This window comes from Lampetra fluviatilis, chromosome 11 (assembly GCF_964198595.1).
Source record: "Lampetra fluviatilis chromosome 11, kcLamFluv1.1, whole genome shotgun sequence".
NCBI classification, from domain to species: domain Eukaryota; kingdom Metazoa; phylum Chordata; class Hyperoartia; order Petromyzontiformes; family Petromyzontidae; genus Lampetra; species Lampetra fluviatilis.
In genome coordinates this window covers 7,978,123-7,997,002 of record NC_136285.1, presented here as the reverse complement: position 1 = coordinate 7,997,002, position 18,880 = coordinate 7,978,123, and the positions used below count along the sequence as shown (strand labels likewise).

Sequence of the window (18,880 nt, the reverse complement as noted above, 5' to 3'; positions counted from 1 at the left end):
CTCTGTACATATATATCTCATACGATAAAGGCACATCAGTGGAGTGTGCATTTGAGCTGGGACTTTTTTTTATGACAGGACACCACTTGGGAGAGATGACTGATGAGATGGACGATAAGAAAGCCATCGTTGAGTTTCAGAGCAATGTTGAAGCAGTTAAAGAATCACAAAAAGTACTTTAATTGCTCAGGTGGCGCTATGTTCTCAAAATACTCCAATTTTGTGAAGTAGTTACAAACGGAGGCAATTTGATAGGTAAAGGAATTGCTTCCCAGTCACATTGTACCACAGAATACGTTCTGTATCTCATGCTTTTGCAACGAAATATATATATTCTGGGTGCATAGAAGCCGCTATTGTAGTCTCGTAGGCATTCTCTACAGCGTGGGGGCTTAGAACAAGATTACCCATCTGTCTTGCCACCCTTGGCAGCTGTGTGTGCTTGTGTGCGTGTCGTTATGATAAAGGTTACAGGCTGGGACATACTGGGCATTTGTGTACATGAGACAGAGGGCCTAGTGAGATATGGGCCTTCAAAATTTCCATCCATTTCTCCCTCCTACCAAAATGAACGCTATCTTCTTACCCATAATGTATTTTTATGTGCCACACCTGCCCAATAGCACTCCCAGTTGTCATGTCAGTAATTATAGAGAGAGACCTTTTCCATTTTTTCACTGGAGCCCAATGATAACTTTTATCCATCTTTTAAAAGCCACGGGGGATGTGGCAGTGTCTAGCAGAGGTCGCAACCGGGTACCCGATACCCGTACCCTACCCGATACCTGGCTACCCGTACCCGGCCGGGTACGGGTACCCGTTTGCGACTGTGGTGCGGCCGGGTACGGGTAGACCGTGAGTCACTGGTGAGTAACCGTTTGTCACTCATTTCCCAACGTCTTGTCTCTTCTCACAATTCAAGTTCCTAGAATGAACCCACCCGCGCCTGCAACATGGCTTCATCCCAGAGGTCGCAATCAGGTACCCGATACCCGTACCCTACCTGAACCCGGCCGGGTACGGGTAGGGTACGGGTACGGCCGGGTACGGGTACAGGTACGGCCGGGTACGGGTACCTGTTTGCGACCCTGGTGCGGCCGGGTACGGGTACGGGTAAGGAATCAAACCCCGTTTGCGACCTCTGGTGTCTAGGGTTGCCACTTGTCCAGGTCTGACCGAGAGAGTCTGGGAGTCAGCAATTGTGTTCGGGCGGCAGGAAACGACCTGTACCGAGATGTGGTGGTATTGTGTCGAACTTTGTGGCAGTAGCCTGCATAGTTTTCATAGACCTCGGACGACTGAGAAATATGTCCAGGTTTAATCTGTGAAAACGGTGGAAACTCTGGCAGCGGTGCGGCGGGTATCAAGCTGCATTATGAACCCGACAGCATGAATTAAATTCCCGGTCGTGACTAACATTGATAGTGAGTAACATCTGAACCCCTTCACCAACTTGCACTAACCAGATTTGAAGCTTTCGTGACTGCAAGGATTCATGCTCTTAGGTTTTTTCGGTAAAGTCACGTAGGTAAAAAATTAAAATTAAAATTAATAAAAGTAAAATAAAAATAAAATAAAAATCACGACGTTTCGGAGGCAACACAAGCTCCCGTCTTCAGGTGGAACCGCCACAGCACGATAGCTGCACTTGATACGATAGCTGTACTTGATACAGCTATCGTACTTGATACAGCTATCGTGCCGTGACGGTTCCACCTGAAGATGGAAGCTTGTGTTGCCTCCGAAACGTCGTGATTTTTATTTTTATTTATTAATTTAAATTAAAAAATTTTACCTACGTGACTTTACCGAAAAAATGTAAGAATATGAATATTGCACTAACCAGCTTCGGGGGATATGGTCAAAGAGACCCCATAAATGGCATGGTGTGGGGCGACTTTCATCCAAGAGTGGATTGACAAAGGCTGTAAATTCATTCGTATTATAATCCAGACTTTGAAATGTGCCTGAAAACAACACAACTGATGTTCACCTTGCCCTTCCACGATTTGCGTGTGCACAACTTCAATGCGTTGTTGTTTATCCCCATCTGTCCTACATGTTGCTAGCTCCTAAGTGACTATCAAATACATTGTAGTAAAAAACATTCATCATAAGCTGTGTTTTATCCACTGTTGGGTAAAGACCTACGCTCACCATTGCCCTCTTGTATGGTCCTGCAATACCATGATACATCTCGTTCCTACACATCTCGTCTCTCTATCTCTGCGGTGGTCATAATCTGGAGCGTGTTGCCTCCTTCGGCTGCTATTCCGTCATCAACCTCATTCATCAGCCATCAGCCCTTCTAGTCGTGTTACCCAAGTCCCTCTCGCTGTGTCCATGCGTCCTTCCCAGCATTATCGCTTCATGCAGATTCGTGTACTCTTCACTTGTTGTGCCGGGTTTTTTTTTTTCTCAGTGTCCACGTTTTCACTCTTTATGCCACAGCGGATACTATTCACGAATTAATACCTCGCTTCGTTGGGCACGTTAATATGTTGTCTTTCATTATCAGAATTAACATCAATATGTTGTCTTTTATGATCAGATTTAACATAGCCAAACGTACTTTAACTTGCACTCACAGCAAATTATTGTATCATAATGTCGATTCTGCTCCACGTTCAACACGTGCGCTGTTGCGTATGTCAGTTATGTTACCCCAACAAATATTTTCTACAGGTCAGCTAACTTATACGCCACTTTTGTTTTTCTCATCTGTGTCTTGAGCCCAATTGTTGTGGCGTTATTTGTTTAGCGCTTAAAAAATGTTCTGTAATTAATTTCCATTTGTTGTTATCATGCACTGTTATCACCAAATATGCGATGGCGATTACTTCCTTTATGTACTGTATGCATATGCCTTCATTTGTTCTATAGAATGTTCAGAAAATATATTCAAATGAGGCTGTAAATCGCTTTGGTGAGAGTGTATATACTTGCCTGACTCTTCTTCGGATGCGTCTGCTCTCCGCTTGCTGTCTCAATGTAACTGTTTGATATTAACAAGTACATTTGTTAGCACTTCTACATATATTCACTTAGATAATACGAATTCTACTCTGATTTTTTTTTCATTCGAGCTCCTTAAGGATTTTTTCTTCCAGTTTTCAGTGTGTGTATATATAGCTAGGTGAACAGTGACACATTGGTGAGTTGTGCTACAAATACAGATTTTTGTGTCCAACTCCCAGCTCTGCTTAAGATCATCGGTGAATGGTATACGAACTGGCCAAGACCACCCTTCCCCACCACGTTCACCAATCTGCACTGACCAGCATGGTAAAGTATTGGTCAAACAAACACCATGACTAACATGACATCTGGGGGGGGGGGTCTTCATTCAGGATTTATTTGGCAAAGGTTTGTAAATTACCACTATTATTATTGCGTATGCATTTTCGGATATCGTACATGACTGAATGTTTTCGCAGTGTTTAGGTTTTTTTGGATGGGCAGGCTTTGGGGGATCGCAGACAGCCTATTCACGGGCAGGCGCTCTCACCGGGGATGAATAATTTAGGGGGAAACATTCCCGCCGGATGCATTGTTCTGACCGCTCCTTTCTCACGCAGCAAGCTTCTTCCCCCGTGATTTGTATGGGTGCTAAATGCAAGAAAATTGATCCTCAGGAGAACAGCATTTTCTTTTCTAACGTCTGCCGCAATGTCCTCCCAACCGCCATAATCGCCTGCAGATGGATGTGTAATCTCTGGGTGTGAATATGCGGTTCGTGCACGTGTGCATATGCGCGCGCGTGTGTGTGCGCGCGAGCGCGTTCGCACAAATTTCTGCCATTGGCATATATGTACGTACGGATAAATGATTGTCTTTCAGTAGGTCAAGTCTCCCAGATTCCCCGTGAGATCAAAAGATGTCGTGTCGTATAAACTTAACAGAGATAACGAAGCAGCCTGTGTTTGTGTGCTTCCTGGAAAATGTTGTCAAATATTACTAATGTTTTTTTTAATATACATATATAAGTAAATAAACCGTTGTGTGTTCACATACCAAAAATAAAAACATACTCAGAGATAGCCGTGATGGCTCAGTGGGACCAATGTCCATCTTGGAAGAATGTGCTAAGTACAATTTAGCAGCTGGGTTCAATTCTTGCATGGTCATTCCTGGTAAAAAAAATACTTTTTCATAAGCAAGAAAGTAAATAACTACGTACAACGAGAATGTCAATGTCATACAAGTCAAAATTAGCCATGCACTACCACGACTACAGGGGAATGAACTATTATTTGGTAGATTGGTAATAATGTTAAATATATATACACACGCATGTTTTATGAAAAACAATACACCAAAAATGAAAACACAAGTGACAAGCCATCCTCTGAATATTCTGGAGTTCTTTTGTAAATTGATTGCAAAGTTATTGTCCATTTCATGCATTTGAAAAAAATCTAGACAGCTGCTTAGTTTCCTGCCTATCCAAGCTGGTTGGTTTTAAGGCTTTCCGAGCACACATAATTGATTTCAGAAAATTGTATTTACTGATTATAATTATTTTATTCAAACAAAATACATGTTTTTACAATCGTTTTGCTTTACTGTATGTGTTACAAATTGTGATTGCACAGAGAGCATTTTGAAAACGTAAATATTCTGGGCATGCCCGGTGGGAAATTGTCTCATTATTGTAGCATTAACTAACAGCTCAGGGCTTGGGAGACTCTCTCCATGGAAACTTTTATTAAATTCAAACAAAACTTTGGTTTTTCACTTTGCATCAATTTGCTATTTATATTCGAAGTGGACTGAACCAAGTATGGTTTGGTTAGGAGTTAATCTAGAGATTTCAACCAGTCTGAAAAAAGTTTTACACATCAAGTGCACTTTTTCGTATTGTTCACAATTGTATTTCAAGTTTGCTATCAGCATGCATTCATGACATGAGGCTATTTCTAGTCTAAACTCTGCAGCTAGCAATGTATCATGATTTGTTAGAAAATGGCCCTGGAAGATAATGTTGCAGAAATACTTCTGAGCATAATATAGGTTTTTGGTTTAGATCGCGTAAATATAAATGCGTTGTTAAACCCGCCACCACCCGACAAAGCCAATTGGTAATCTCTGTCACGTTAACAAAACATGCCCATTCGTTACTCGTATGGCACACCGGTGTGGAGAGAAACCCACAACATTTACAATTCGAGTACGACGTTTCACTAGAAATTACAACGAGCATCATCAGGCAACAGCCAGAGTTGTGGAGAAATTACATCTTCTGAGCACTTCAATATATCATTGATATGCTTTCCAAAGAATGTCCATTGGATATCAGTCAAATATTTTAAAGTAAAACTATGATACAAACCGAATTTTATGCAATATTTTTTGGTGATAAAGTTGGTGACTAAGCTGAGACCATCAACTTGTTATACTTAATTTCACATGTAGGCATTCACGACCGATATTATGATTCATAGTTACTTTTAGGTTAGGTCGGAATAAGTGCCAATGGTCAAAATTGTTCCTTGATTTTCAACAAAACAGTTAGCCACATTTGCCCATGCGACAACTTGATTTGGTTGACCGTGTCAGGTGGTGGAGGGCTATAGCGCTTATTAACATTAAACCTACACGATCTGACCCAAAAGAAACCAATTATGTACCGTTACACTTGAGAACCCAGATTAGTGAGGGGTGGTTGCCTGGATTCCGACCTCAGATCTAAGCCGCAACGGCTCAGTGCTCTGACTTCTGAGCCACTCAGCTACCTCTGACATGGCTGTGTTGAATGCATATTAAAATCATATATTTAATAACCTAAACCAATTAAATTATACACGTATCTGCATAATGTATGCGTACTCATTACCACAGATATTATTTTTGTATTGTTGCTGCTGTTCTTTTGTGGACTTGTCATACAATTGCTGCTGCCCACGCTCCACATCCGACTGATGCACCATTTCAATTGGCCTGCGTAGGAACAGATAGCATGGTGCACAGAATCTGGTTTGGTTGATGTGGGTAGAATTTAGTTAAGAAGTCTTGGTTTTCGCGAGAAATTGCCCGATTCGAAGCTTCACGCCTTTCCTCAAGCATTCCAACGCCACCAGTTTTGTTCCATTCTCATACAGATTTCATCAGCCGGATTACAGACATTGCACGTGTATTGGATCTGAAGATGCGGACATCTTGACTGTGGCAGGGTGCTTCAGGGATAAAGTCGGAGTAGACTTTTGTTTCTTTTAATTATACGTTGAAGAATGTAACAAGTGAGGCACACATTGACACCAGGTCCATTCAACCATTTATTATACAAAAATATTTTACAAAACTTGAGCAGTACCAGGCCTTATACAGAATCCAGCCTTATAATAAATAAAGATTTCATTTAGTCATCATTACTGTTGCTGCTTTATTTAACATTATCATCGTTATTCAAATCTATAGTGTTAGCATTCTAACCAGATGAAGATAATATAGACGTAGCGGAAGATATGGGGGAGTGGGAGCAGGAAACAATACAAAATGAAATACAAAATAATGTATACAAAGGACCTCCGTCACATTCAAGTCTAATCTTAAAAACGACATGCCTTGACCAACTACAAACTGACGCATTGGGTGGTTTTCAACATCCATTGATGACCGATGTCACTGGTAGGCACGAGGGCTTTGTTCAGGCTATAGTAGCACATGGAGAAATATTGTGCCTGCGATTTCTATGAACGGAAATATCACGACACAAAGTGTGTGCTAATTGCTCTCAACAAAAAAAGTGATAGATTCCAAACACTAAACACAAACATCGAGGCTCGAAATAAATCCTATATCTACCCCCATAACATTTACATCTTGATCAAAGTTTTTGTTTTATGTACAATATCATAAGTTATGCACACTTTTCAGCACAATTATTATCTACAGTAAGTCAGTTACACGCAAAGCATTTGTTGGAGTTGACACTTTTTAAACATTTTTAATTGAGACTCAAACTTGCTGGCTTTGTGTAAATGTTTGTATTGTCTGTGTGTGCATTAATTTAAGCTATGTGTTTACACTAATATACATTTCATTCATAAGCAACAATAATAATATGCTTATCGTTTTAAACAAAAGTCATGTTACTGATCATGTAACGCTGTCGCTTTGCAGTAGCTTGTTGATATTAATCTCTTCTCTCGTGATGCCATTTTTCATAATCCTGAATCGGATTAAAGCTCCCGTATGCGCATGTTGCAGACCATGTGCTATCCTGGGTGGTGATAAAACCTATTTAAATATTCTCTGTCCGATAAGCCTTTAAAATAAAGCTTCCCTAGAGTGTTGATATTCCATTCAGTGGTGCCATTGTTCTCGTCAGGTTACAAGGTATTGCATATCATGTGTTACTTGTATTTCAGTTAATGTGCCAGAGGCTCAGAGGAACAAAGAGCCAAGGCAGCCAAATTACATCGGGAGAATTAGTCGAACGCTCTCCACACATCACACTTTACACATTTGGGCTGCAAAGAGCTTAAGCATTTGTTACTGCATCGGGCAGAAACAGGTTTTATTTCCCACTGTTAATTAAGTAACTGGTCCCTGTAGCTGTAGCTATTAGTAGTGCGAATAATTTCTTTAAAATGTATTTAGTGTTCCCTAAATAAAAGTGCTTTCCAAATTGTCATGCACTGACAATTGTCGTATTTAAAGTGGTGACTTGGTGATACAAATGAGTTTGGTCATTAACCATCGCTCATTGTTACGGTTTTCAGATTAATTACTTCACTTAAGGTGTGTCCTATTTATAACGTTCTATAAAAAAAATATACATGAACCAGGTTTATCATATGGGAAGGTTTGTAAAGCAATTCTACGATATTTGATGTGCACTCTGCGCTCAGCTATAGCAGGCGAAGGTTACAAAGCTTCCTCTGCAGTAAAGAATTGCTGATAAATGTATGTGGCCAGATATTGTCGGAACCTAGATCTAAATTCCCAATTCCATTTGCTTCAATGATTTATCAGAGGGCTTCCACATTCCTCATGGCAGGTGTGGGCAAAATAGGTCATTCGAGAAAGGCTGCCGTATCTATGCATGTACATTAACGCCTTGGGCTGACCATCGTGTGGGGATTTTAAAGCCAAGGCAGGTCACTTTGGCCTTATCCACACTGAAGTCTTCATCCAGGTTATCCTACCTTGGTCTCATCTGTGAATTTATAGACATGTAATGCAGTGGAAGGAATGTAGAGCTTTGCCTATGAACCCTGCAGACAGCTTGTGCTGAAATAGCTCACGGCGCATCCATTCAAATGGCGCTCGCCGAGGCAGAACATGACATGAATGTTGTCCGAGTGGCTATGGCAAAGATGACGGCCTAATCTATTGCGGATGTGTTAACGAGCTGCGTGTTGTGCATAACAGACACATCATAACAAAATAGCTGAGCATACACAAATAGCCACACTTTCATATCACCACAACCAAGAGCAGTTTTTTTCTTCAGAATTGACACCAAAGTTTACAGAAGCAGTATAAAGTGTCCTTGACCCAGAGCGTTTTGCTTAAAAAAATCTCACAGACTAAGCGTCCTTCAGACATTTTGCACATCCCTGGATCAGGGAACAAAGCATGTGCTTTCCAACAAAACACCAACAAGTCCACTTGCTTAGCCGGATTCAATATGAATCTGGCATGCCGTCTGGTAACAGAGCAAATCCCCTTTCGTTCCTTCTCAACGTCCGATGACCTGCCAGCTCAGCCACGGCACTCTGTCAACCATAGTGGTGTGTCTCTTTATGCGGCAGAGACATGGATTCCCAGCTCCGTGCCTTCAGAGAAGCACCCGCCAAGATGGAACATCCAATGCCAACCCTTGCAGACGCTTCATTCCCATCGCAAACGCATCATCATCCCCATAAATACGTTTCAAATTTCCGAAGACACACCACCGATGGGCCACAAAGAGTGCTGCCTCTCTCTTCGTCGTGGCGTCGTGAGTGAGGAGTGAGTGAGTGAGTGAGGAGTGAGTGAGTCAGTGAAGAGTCCATGATGCGCTGGGCAAGCGAGTGGAGCGCGAACGAGAGGAGTGGGTCAGTAGAGGGTGTCGCTCATTTGCCGTGTTGTTGGAGAAACCGCGTGACTCCCTCATACGCCTGTGCTGTGCGCTGGCAGGGTCTGGGCCCTCATCACTTGAATGCTGTTAAGAATCTTCTTCTGGTGGCCGACCAGCGTGACTCCTATTCTGTGAATGTCACTGTAATCAGAGAGGTTCGGCATTAGATTTCTCCCCGTTCACTTTTATCCAGCTCTATTCGAGCTGCGCTATCGGCGGCGTGTCATGAGATAAGACGAAAAAAGTCGATTTCGAATGTTGCAGCTAACAGTGTATCACCATGTGTCAGAGGATTGCTAAAGGTATTTTCAATAGGTCTCTTTAGTTACATTAGGAGTGCATGCTTTTATTAGGCAGCAAAAGATTGCTCTTCATGTCAATCAAACTTAACCTTTTATGTTTCAGAACCGAAAGATGCCGAATTAATAAAATCACGTAATTTAACTTGTTTTCATGCAGTCATTGGTGACCAGTCTAGGGCCAACAACTCGCCTTAATTGAAAACCAGGTTTTTATCAAAGATGGCAGCCAAGATTCAAACCCAGGATCTTCGTTTTTTTTACATGCTCGTTGTATTAATCTTTGGGTATTAAGCATTGTTTTAGCACACGCTTCACACATAAGAGTCATATTGACTAAAATATAATAATCGTCAACTGACAATGCCCATTCGTATTTGTTTCCCCTGCAATGAGGGCATGCCGGTAGTCTGCGCATTTCAACGTAGAACTCAACCTGGTCTCAACACACCGCTCAGCGCTATCGGTCGCGTGCGCAGCCAAGTATTGTGTGGCCAATGGCATCAAGGTACCCAATCTGCTTGGGGGCGGGGGGAGGGGAACCCACCTGAGCGTCATGTGCCGGACTGCCTCCAGGGACGTATAGCCGGCAGCCAAGAAGTTGTCACGGTATCGTGCCATGTGGATGGCATCCAGCCACTCGGACACGGTGCGGACGGTGGTGTAACCCGGCACGGCCTGGCCGAGCAGCGGATCCGAAACCCTGTGGACGGCAGTGACCCGTGGTGTCATGGACAGACACGCACCCTGCTCTACGTGTGGGTGGATGAGTGATATTGGGTGAGTGCGTGAGTGGGGTACGTATGCTGAACTTCTTTCGCAATGTACACAGCCAACTGCGTGAATTGGAGGGGTGGGGGGAGGACAACAAACTAAACACAAAAAAGCATGAAGGAGTTTGTTTTCAATCTGGATTTAAACGTGCATAGCTCCAGTGGCTTCCGAATGTTGATGGGAAGAGCGTTCCAGACGGCTGCAGAAGCATATCTGAAAGCAAGCGATACAGTGACCGTCTTTTTTGGATGGCTAGCCAAAAGCTGCTGTGAGGATGACCAGAGTTTGCATGGTGGTTTATGCTCCTTCGGTGATATTGGCACGTGAAATAAAGATTGAATAATTGATTGAAGACTCATGCAATCTCCAACATTGCAGCATGTGCCGTCCTCGTCGTGGGAGAGAGACAACATCATGAGTTGATCTCTCTGAAACTGATGGCTGGAGGGGCCTCCAGTTTAGTGGTGTGCGACCCTCAGTGTAGGACAAACTATGGCCTGAAGGCAGATGAGAGGCCAAAGGAAGCTACAGCAGGGTAGTGAGATCCTGCATAATCTGTTGATGAGCACAGTGCGAACAGAAGGTCTAGCAGTCAGTGCATTGACCACTGAGCTGTTTAACATGCGTTCGAGATTGGGCTAAGGTCACTACCATGGCATTAACAAAGCATGTTGAATATTGTGATGTGGGCATTAAATACTCCGTTACTTCATTTACAGGGGCATGCCATGTGCTGAGGTTATTAAACCTGTTTGTTAAGAAACAAAGAATGCAATACTATGAATGTATACTTAATTAGTCTTTCTTAAGTTAGCCTTTAAGAGAGTGCATTACATTAGACTACCACGTGCTAAATACATTGTTATTATTAATGTAACTAAATAATTAACCACATTAATACATAAACAACTATACAATAATTCACCCCGGACAATATTTCAGTTTAACACGTAGACTTCTCTGCAGCTGGTAAAAGAAGTCAGGAATGATTCGGGCAAGCAGTCCCGGCAAACGGAGCAAATTTCAGGCTTTGCAGCCAGAAGTACATTTACGTTGCAACAAGTAGTGGGCTTGGGCAGGACGTGTCATCAGAGTGGATGATGGCAGGTGGTTGGAAATAATGATAGTGGCAGCCAAGAGAGAGAATGCACCCTCGATGACATGCATCACGGAGATGGAGCGATGAAATCAGCTCACGCGCAGGTGCTGGGTGGGGCGTTGCATTGCAGGGATCGTGAGAGATGGCAATGGCTAATGGCTTTGGGGAGTTCTTCATTCGAGAGCGGATTAATCACGGCCGACGGCGGTGATGACGATGACAGACAAATACACACGCGCACACTTACTGTGCATTGCTCTGCGAGGGGACATTGAGGCTGGCGGGGTTCTGCAGGAGCTTGTCCAGGTAGACGAGGATCTGGCCAGAGTTGGGCCTCTCTGTGCGCTCCTTCTGCCAGCAGTCGAGCATGAGCTGGTGCAGCGCCGGCGGGCAGTCCATGGGCGACGGCAATCGGTAGCCCTCCTCGATCGACTGGATCACCTGCGCCATGAAGCGGGAGTTGTACTGTGAACCCTTCACTTGCCTGACCGCAACCCTAATCTTCTGGAAATAATTTTGCTGCCATGTAAAAAGACCCTCTGTTCGTAGCAGAAGACCGCCCGATTATCAACCTTTGCTCTGAATACATTTTTTTTTCCTTGCTGTCTGCAATCAAATAATTTATTTGCATGCGAAAGGACATCTTCTAAGCATTTTTTATTTTCCAATATTGGGCTGTAGGGTGGAATGACACCTAAGTGATGACATGCTGTCAAAGCTTACAAACCTCACTCATTAACATTCTGATATATATATTCATATACTCTACATATTAAAATGAAGGGAATGTGTTGGATTTTTTTTCTAAATGCAGGCTTATCATGCTCTACCACCACAATTATTCATACTGTAATTTAGCTCTGTGCTTAGCTACTATTATAAATACATAGTGCATAAATGGACAGACGGAATGGATGAGCAGATGGACAAATAGATGCACAAATACGCAGTCATCTAACAAACCTGCAGACAGATAGATGGAGAAGAAACACATACGTACAAAATAAACACATGGACAAATGTATAAGCTGACTGACAGCGAAAAAGGTTGGTAATTGTGTATCAGCCACTTACAGACAATGTAACTGCTGCCTTCACTGACAGTCACTTCTATGCACCTTTCCGTTGTCAGTCGGCAGCGACACTTAAAAAAAACACACACACACACACACTGGGGCAACTTACATCCTGGTTCGTCATGTTCCAGTAGGGTCTCTCTCCGTAGGACATGACCTCCCACATGAGGATGCCGAAGCTCCACACGTCACTGGCCGTCGTGAACTTGTGGAACGCGATGGCTTCCGGGGCTGTCCAGCGGATCGGGATCTTGCTGCCCTGCGCGTCGGCAACACGTTTCCAACGACGTTGCATCAGCTCGCCGTATTCGCGTGCACGATGAATGTTACACACGTGGGCAAATAATCCTGTGATGCGGCATATTCCCCGGTTATCATCACAGCTGTGATGGGGAATTTAAAGTAGGTGGATGTCGCAGCAGTGCCACCCGCTCTCCATCCCACGCTTCGACAAGCACACGGTGGTTGCATAGTAACAGCAATTCAGCACTGCAATTTCGAGCAATTAACTTCTTCGAAATCCAGACATAAGCCTGGTTGATATCATTAAAGGCATTTCTCGGCTTTATAACCTTCCCTGTGTGCTCTTCCCCTTCTCTTGTTTCTCTGCCGTGTTCAAATTACAACTTGGGGCTTGTGTTGTTATAATTGTATTTGCTGGCCATCCGGACATTGTGTACCCTGGTTCTGTGTTATCCTGTACTTGTAGATGTTTAATATATAAGTTAAATAATAAATACGTGTTTTCGACTCAGCCATACATAAATTATGGGGTTGTGTTTTGTAGAGTATTAATATCAAATGTGCACATATATAACAGTTGCATGTAATTATATGCAATTTTGTTCATATATATGAGTGTACGAATTTTCTTTTTTTTTAAGTCTTATATACTCCGTACATGTACATTTCATTCAACATGGACGGTTAAACGGCATCGTCTATGGTTTTACAAATTACGTAATTGCAAATGTAACGCGGTAGCTGACTTTTCTGAGTGCTGGGCACTGGAATGGTCTTCTAATATGTATGTCGGGAATGTATCGGTGACCACTATCAATAAATGTATATTAAATTCAGCATGGATGGTTAAATGGAATCGACTATAGTTTTACATCAACTCAATTTATATGAGTCCAGTTTTCTGCCAGTCTCGTGACAGCGAAGTGAGACTGAAGTTTGAATTACCACTGCAAGTATATTCAGGCTTTGAGTTTTGATTCTCAGCATCTGCGAGTGTGAATTCATACCCAGTGTATCACAAGGTTTGAGGTAATGAGTCTAAGTCAGAGTGGGTCTCAATTCCCACTTGGAGCCTCATTGCTGATGGGGGTGGTGAGTATAAATTAAGTGGCATTAACATGAAAACTGTTGCAGTTGAACATAAAAATTCAGGATAAATGACGCTCAAAATGAAAATTAATTCTTGAGATATGTTTTGGAGTTTATTGAACTGTCAGCAAATAAATTCTCGACACAGGATTCCCAGTAAAATAGGTTTCATTTTAAAGATTAATATTTAATTCTGAATCTGAATTTCCGTGTCATGTGTCTCATGGCTGAATTTACGGAGTCTCAGTGAGTGATGAATCCCCACTGTGAGTTTCTAGGCTGGGTGGTGATGAGTCTCAGTGAGTGAGTGTGAATCTCCACTGTGAGTCTCTAGGCTGGGTGGTGATGAGTCTCAGTGAGTGAGTGTGAATCTCCACTGTGAGTTTCTAGGCTGGGTGGTGATGAGTCTCAGTGAGTGTGAATCTTCACTGTGAGTCTCTAGGCTGGGTGTTGATGAGTCTCAGTGAGTGTGAATCCCCACTGTGAGTTTCTAGGCTGGGTGGTGATGAGTCTCAGTGAGTGGGTGTGAATCTCCACTGTGAGTCTCTGGGCTGGGTGGTGATGAGTCTCAGTGAGTGAGTGTGAATCTCCACTGTGAGTCTCTAGGCTGGGTGGTGATGAGTCTCAGTGAGTGAGTGTGAATCTCCACTGTGAGTCTCTAGGCTGGGTGGTGATGAGTCTCAGTGAGTGAGTGTGAATCCCCACTGTGAGTCTCTAGGCTGGGTGGTGATGAGTCTCAGTGAGTGAGTGTGAATCTCCACTGTGAGTTTCTAGGCTGGGTGGTGATGAGTCTCAGTGAGTGAGTGTGAATCCCCACTGTGAGTCTCTAGGCTGGGTGATGATGAGTCTCAGTGAGTGAGTGTGAATCTTCACTGTGAGTCTCTAGGCTGGGTGGTGATGAGTCTCAGTGAGTGAGTGTGAATCCCCACTGTGAGTCTCTAGGCTGGGTGATGATGAGTCTCAGTGAGTGAGTGTGAATCTCCACTGTGAGTTTCTAGGCTGGGTGGTGATGAGTCTCAGTGAGTGTGAATCTTCACTGTGAGTCTCTAGGCTGGGTGTTGATGAGTCTCAGTGAGTGTGAATCCCCACTGTGAGTTTCTAGGCTGGGTGGTGATGAGTCTCAGTGAGTGGGTGTGAATCTCCACTGTGAGTCTCTGGGCTGGGTGGTGATGAGTCTCAGTGAGTGAGTGTGAATCTCCACTGTGAGTCTCTAGGCTGGGTGGTGATGAGTCTCAGTGAGTGAGTGTGAATCTCCACTGTGAGTCTCTAGGCTGGGTGGTGATGAGTCTCAGTGAGTGAGTGTGAATCCCCACTGTGAGTCTCTAGGCTGGGTGGTGATGAGTCTCAGTGAGTGAGTGTGAATCTCCACTGTGAGTTTCTAGGCTGGGTGGTGATGAGTCTCAGTGAGTGAGTGTGAATCCCCACTGTGAGTCTCTAGGCTGGGTGATGATGAGTCTCAGTGAGTGAGTGTGAATCTTCACTGTGAGTCTCTAGGCTGGGTGTTGATGAGTCTCAGTGAGTGTGAATCCCCACTGTGAGTTTCTAGGCTGGGTGGTGATGAGTCTCAGTGAGTGGGTGTGAATCTCCACTGTGAGTCTCTGGGCTGGGTGGTGATGAGTCTCAGTGAGTGAGTGTGAATCTCCACTGTGAGTCTCTAGGCTGGGTGGTGATGAGTCTCAGTGAGTGAGTGTGAATCTCCACTGTGAGTCTCTAGGCTGGGTGGTGATGAGTCTCAGTGAGTGAGTGTGAATCTCCACTGTGAGTCTCTAGGCTGGGTGGTGATGAGTCTCAGTGAGTGAGTGTGAATCCCCACTGTGAGTCTCTAGGCTGAGTGGTGATGCGTCTCAGTGAGTGTGTGTGAATCTCCACTGTGAGTCTCTAGGCTGGGTGGTGATGAGTCTCAGTGAGTGAGTGTGAATCCCCACTGTGAGTCTCTAGGCTGGGTGGTGATGCGTCTCAGTGAGTGAGTGTGAATCTCCACTGTGAGTCTCTAAACTGGGTAGTGATGAGTCTCAGTGAGTGAGTGTGAATCCCCACTGTGAGTCTCTAGGCTGGGTGGTGATGCGTCTCAGTGAGTGAGTGTGCATCCCCACTCTGGTTCTCAGACTGTGCGAGGAGCGTGCGGGGGGCGGGGGGGGGAGCTGCTCACGTGGGTGGTGTAGACGGCCTGCGGATCGTCCTCCAGCCCCCGTGACAGCCCGAAGTCGGACACCTTGCACACCAGCTTGCTGTCCACCAGGACGTTGCGAGCGGCCAGGTCGCGGTGGATGTAGTTCATGTCGGACAGGTACTTCATGCCGGCTGCAATGCCCCTCAGCATGCCCACCAGCTGACCCACGTTGAACTGCCCGTCCTGTTTCTGTTCAAACAATTTATAACATCTGTGATGTTTCGTCCCTGTGCACAGCCATTCAGACACTTACAATCTGCTCGAATTTATAAAGCAGTTCAAATACTTGCCTGTATTGCCAAGGGTCCTAGGCCTCCAGGCTTGCCTTTATAGTACTGCATGTAATACAATCATAGCCATTCAAAATGGATTCAAAAGATAATATTAATTGAACATGCAGGGTTCAATCTGATTTTGGATATTACATGATCAAGACACCTTGTTGAATATTGCGTCATCTGATGTCGTTATATTATAAATACATACATGATACATAGTGAAGGAAGCTGTGGTGTAGGTTATAGCGCAGTTAGTGCACCATGGCCTAAGTTCAATTCCTGGCCATGGCTCATATCAGTGGTGGGTGATATCTGAATCGGTACTGGGGGGCCCTTGTCACCAACCCACACTGGCCAGTGTGGTGAAGTATGATAAGAGGCATGGCATGGGGAGGTCTTCATCTATCAATGGATTTGAAGAAGGGATGAGGATTGTAAATAATTATTCCATAAATATAACCTTCCACGTAAAATTATACGTCTGACTACTATGATCCCACTATTAAATTTGACTGCACTCGATAACATTGATTGTCAATCAATATTTTCCTCCTTTGTCATGGATCTATTAATTAATTACAATACTTTCATCATCAGCTGTCATGTGAAAACACACGTGCACGGCCATACATGAACACATGTATCACTCATGGAAATCGCCAAATACAATCCCCCTTCCGTGACAATTTGAATTATCACCATCATTTACAAGCATTCGGGTCATCGTTATGACGCTAATTATTGGCAATTATCGCCACGTCCCGTGGTCGTCATTCATAATTAGTCTCTAGGAAAGCTGGCCTGGAATATGTGCGTACTGTGTGCCCATTAAAACAGGACCATTGGGCTCCTAATGCATTCGACTCCAGCAAGTTGAGCCCACATTGAATACAGAAGCTACATTTCACCAGCTGAGTGTAATGAAGCTCCAACATTGGTTATGCTCGCCACCTGTTCTGCATTATCCAGCTGCTTTTGCTTGTGTCTTTTCAATTTGAAATGCATGCTGCCTTCCTTCAAAGCGAGACGATAAATTACCCGGTAACAATGCCAGATAGGCTGCGTAAGTGTTTCAACTTCGATTTGAGATTAGGCAAGAGGCTGAAAATAAGAGAATTAGGTCTCAACTTCACAGCAGGTTCACGGAATTTCATCTCAATTCCGGTGAGATACACTTTTCGGACACCCCCTGTAATTCACGTGAACGCGGCGCGGCGCTTTACCCGGAGGAAGGAGTCCAGGGATCCATTCTCCATGTACTCCGTGATGATCATTACAGGCGTCGCTGCAGGCAAAGCACAAGAACCCGGTCAATTCCTGCACATTAACGAGACGTTAGCCCTTCCGTTTCACCTCGATTGCCACAAACACGGGGGGGGGGGTGCGGGGGATGGCGTGGACATTAAGGGGTTATAGTGTTGAATATATTTTTTTGTCGTCTTTGTTGCCGGTGTGATGTGGCCACCCCTGTCCACGTGTCTTTTTTTTTTTTTACAAAATACCAATTTGGAGAAAGAAAAAAATCAACGAGTTCAGTCACCGCTTTGCACCGTCGGAAACAAAGTGTCCGCAGTTGTGCAAAGCAACGCTTTTGTGTCTAAATTGAACACGGCTTGGTGACTGTGGGGCTTTACCCAAGCAGGTATTTGGGCTGTGTTTCAATCGTGACAAAACATATATTACATTCAGTATTTTAGATATAACTTCCTCAAACTTTCTTTCAATGTATTAATTCAGAGATAATCAATCTGAGTATTCTTTTAAAATCATCCCCACGTGACTATTCCAAATACACACTTATTTGAAACCCCTAATTTCTCATCGTCTCCATTCACTTTAAATTTCACTTCAGTGTGAATAGAATTGACATATGTGAATATAATATATATATAAATAATCAGGCACCTATAAAGGCCAGCATGGCGCACGAAGGAGCATTGTGATCAGCACCATGCCCGCCCAGCTTTGTCGCCCCTGTGCCAATGTTTACGCACCTTGCCAAGTATTAATTTAAGGCTGAGTCGACCTACTGAGCCCTCAGACCTACTCAGATATTCATCACTGATATTTTCCATGAACGTGATTCAAACTCAGGTCACCAGGTTTGTTGTGCAGTGCCCTAACCCATGACACGCACAACAAAGAAAAAGATCCCCCGTATAGCCTGTAACAGACTGTAGGGGCAAGTGCTGTTAGCGAGCACCTATAAAGGCCGGCACGGCACACGAGGGGGTGGGTGGCCAACACCACGCCCGGCCGCCTTTGTCTCCCTCGTGGCGATGTTTACACATCGCACCTGGTACCCATTTGAGGCTGAGTCGGCCTAGGGGAGGCCCAGGACCGGTTCAGATAATCGTCACTGGTGTTGGCCGTGAGCAGGAATCGAACTCGGGTCACCGGGTTCGCAGCTAGCTAACCGCGACATTACCGCTCCCCACCATGACACGTACAGCCACTGACTCACATGCAAATAAAAAATACCCTGCTTATCCTGGAGACACTGCTGCTGAGTGCACTGTTTTGGTAAGTGCCTATAAAGGCTGGAAAGGCACCATTCCTGGCTGTCATTCACTCCAAACTGCTGATGTTGGCCACATCATCTCTCGTGTACCAAAGGCGACGCTTAAACCTAAAATCACATAAATATGCAATGCACCTGGGATCTGAAAGCCGAGGCAGTGTTGAGCCTGGATGACCGTTGGATGGGTGACCGTCAAGGCTTGCCAGGTCGTGTGTGAGGTGGCTAGGAGATGGCAGTGTTGAGAAATTGTTCCTCGGCTTGTGT

The 18,880-nt window shown here is 44.2% G+C and overlaps 1 protein-coding gene across 1 annotated transcript in view; it reads right to left on the bottom strand.

Annotated features, from left to right (window-relative positions):
- Positions 1–6,432: 6,432 nt before the first annotated feature.
- Positions 6,433–18,880, bottom strand: part of LOC144934765 (ephrin type-A receptor 4-like) — a 60,444-nt gene continuing 47,996 nt past the window's right edge. The window contains exons 12-17 of the mRNA XM_078860889.1: positions 17,319–17,380; positions 15,797–16,006; positions 12,425–12,574; positions 11,487–11,680; positions 9,914–10,069; positions 6,433–9,208 (exon numbers count right to left, since the gene is read on the bottom strand). Of these exons, the coding sequence (XP_078717015.1) occupies positions 9,100–9,208; positions 9,914–10,069; positions 11,487–11,680; positions 12,425–12,574; positions 15,797–16,006; positions 17,319–17,380 (881 nt within the window). The 3' untranslated portion in view covers positions 6,433–9,099. The remainder of the gene's footprint in view (positions 9,209–9,913; positions 10,070–11,486; positions 11,681–12,424; positions 12,575–15,796; positions 16,007–17,318; positions 17,381–18,880) is intronic.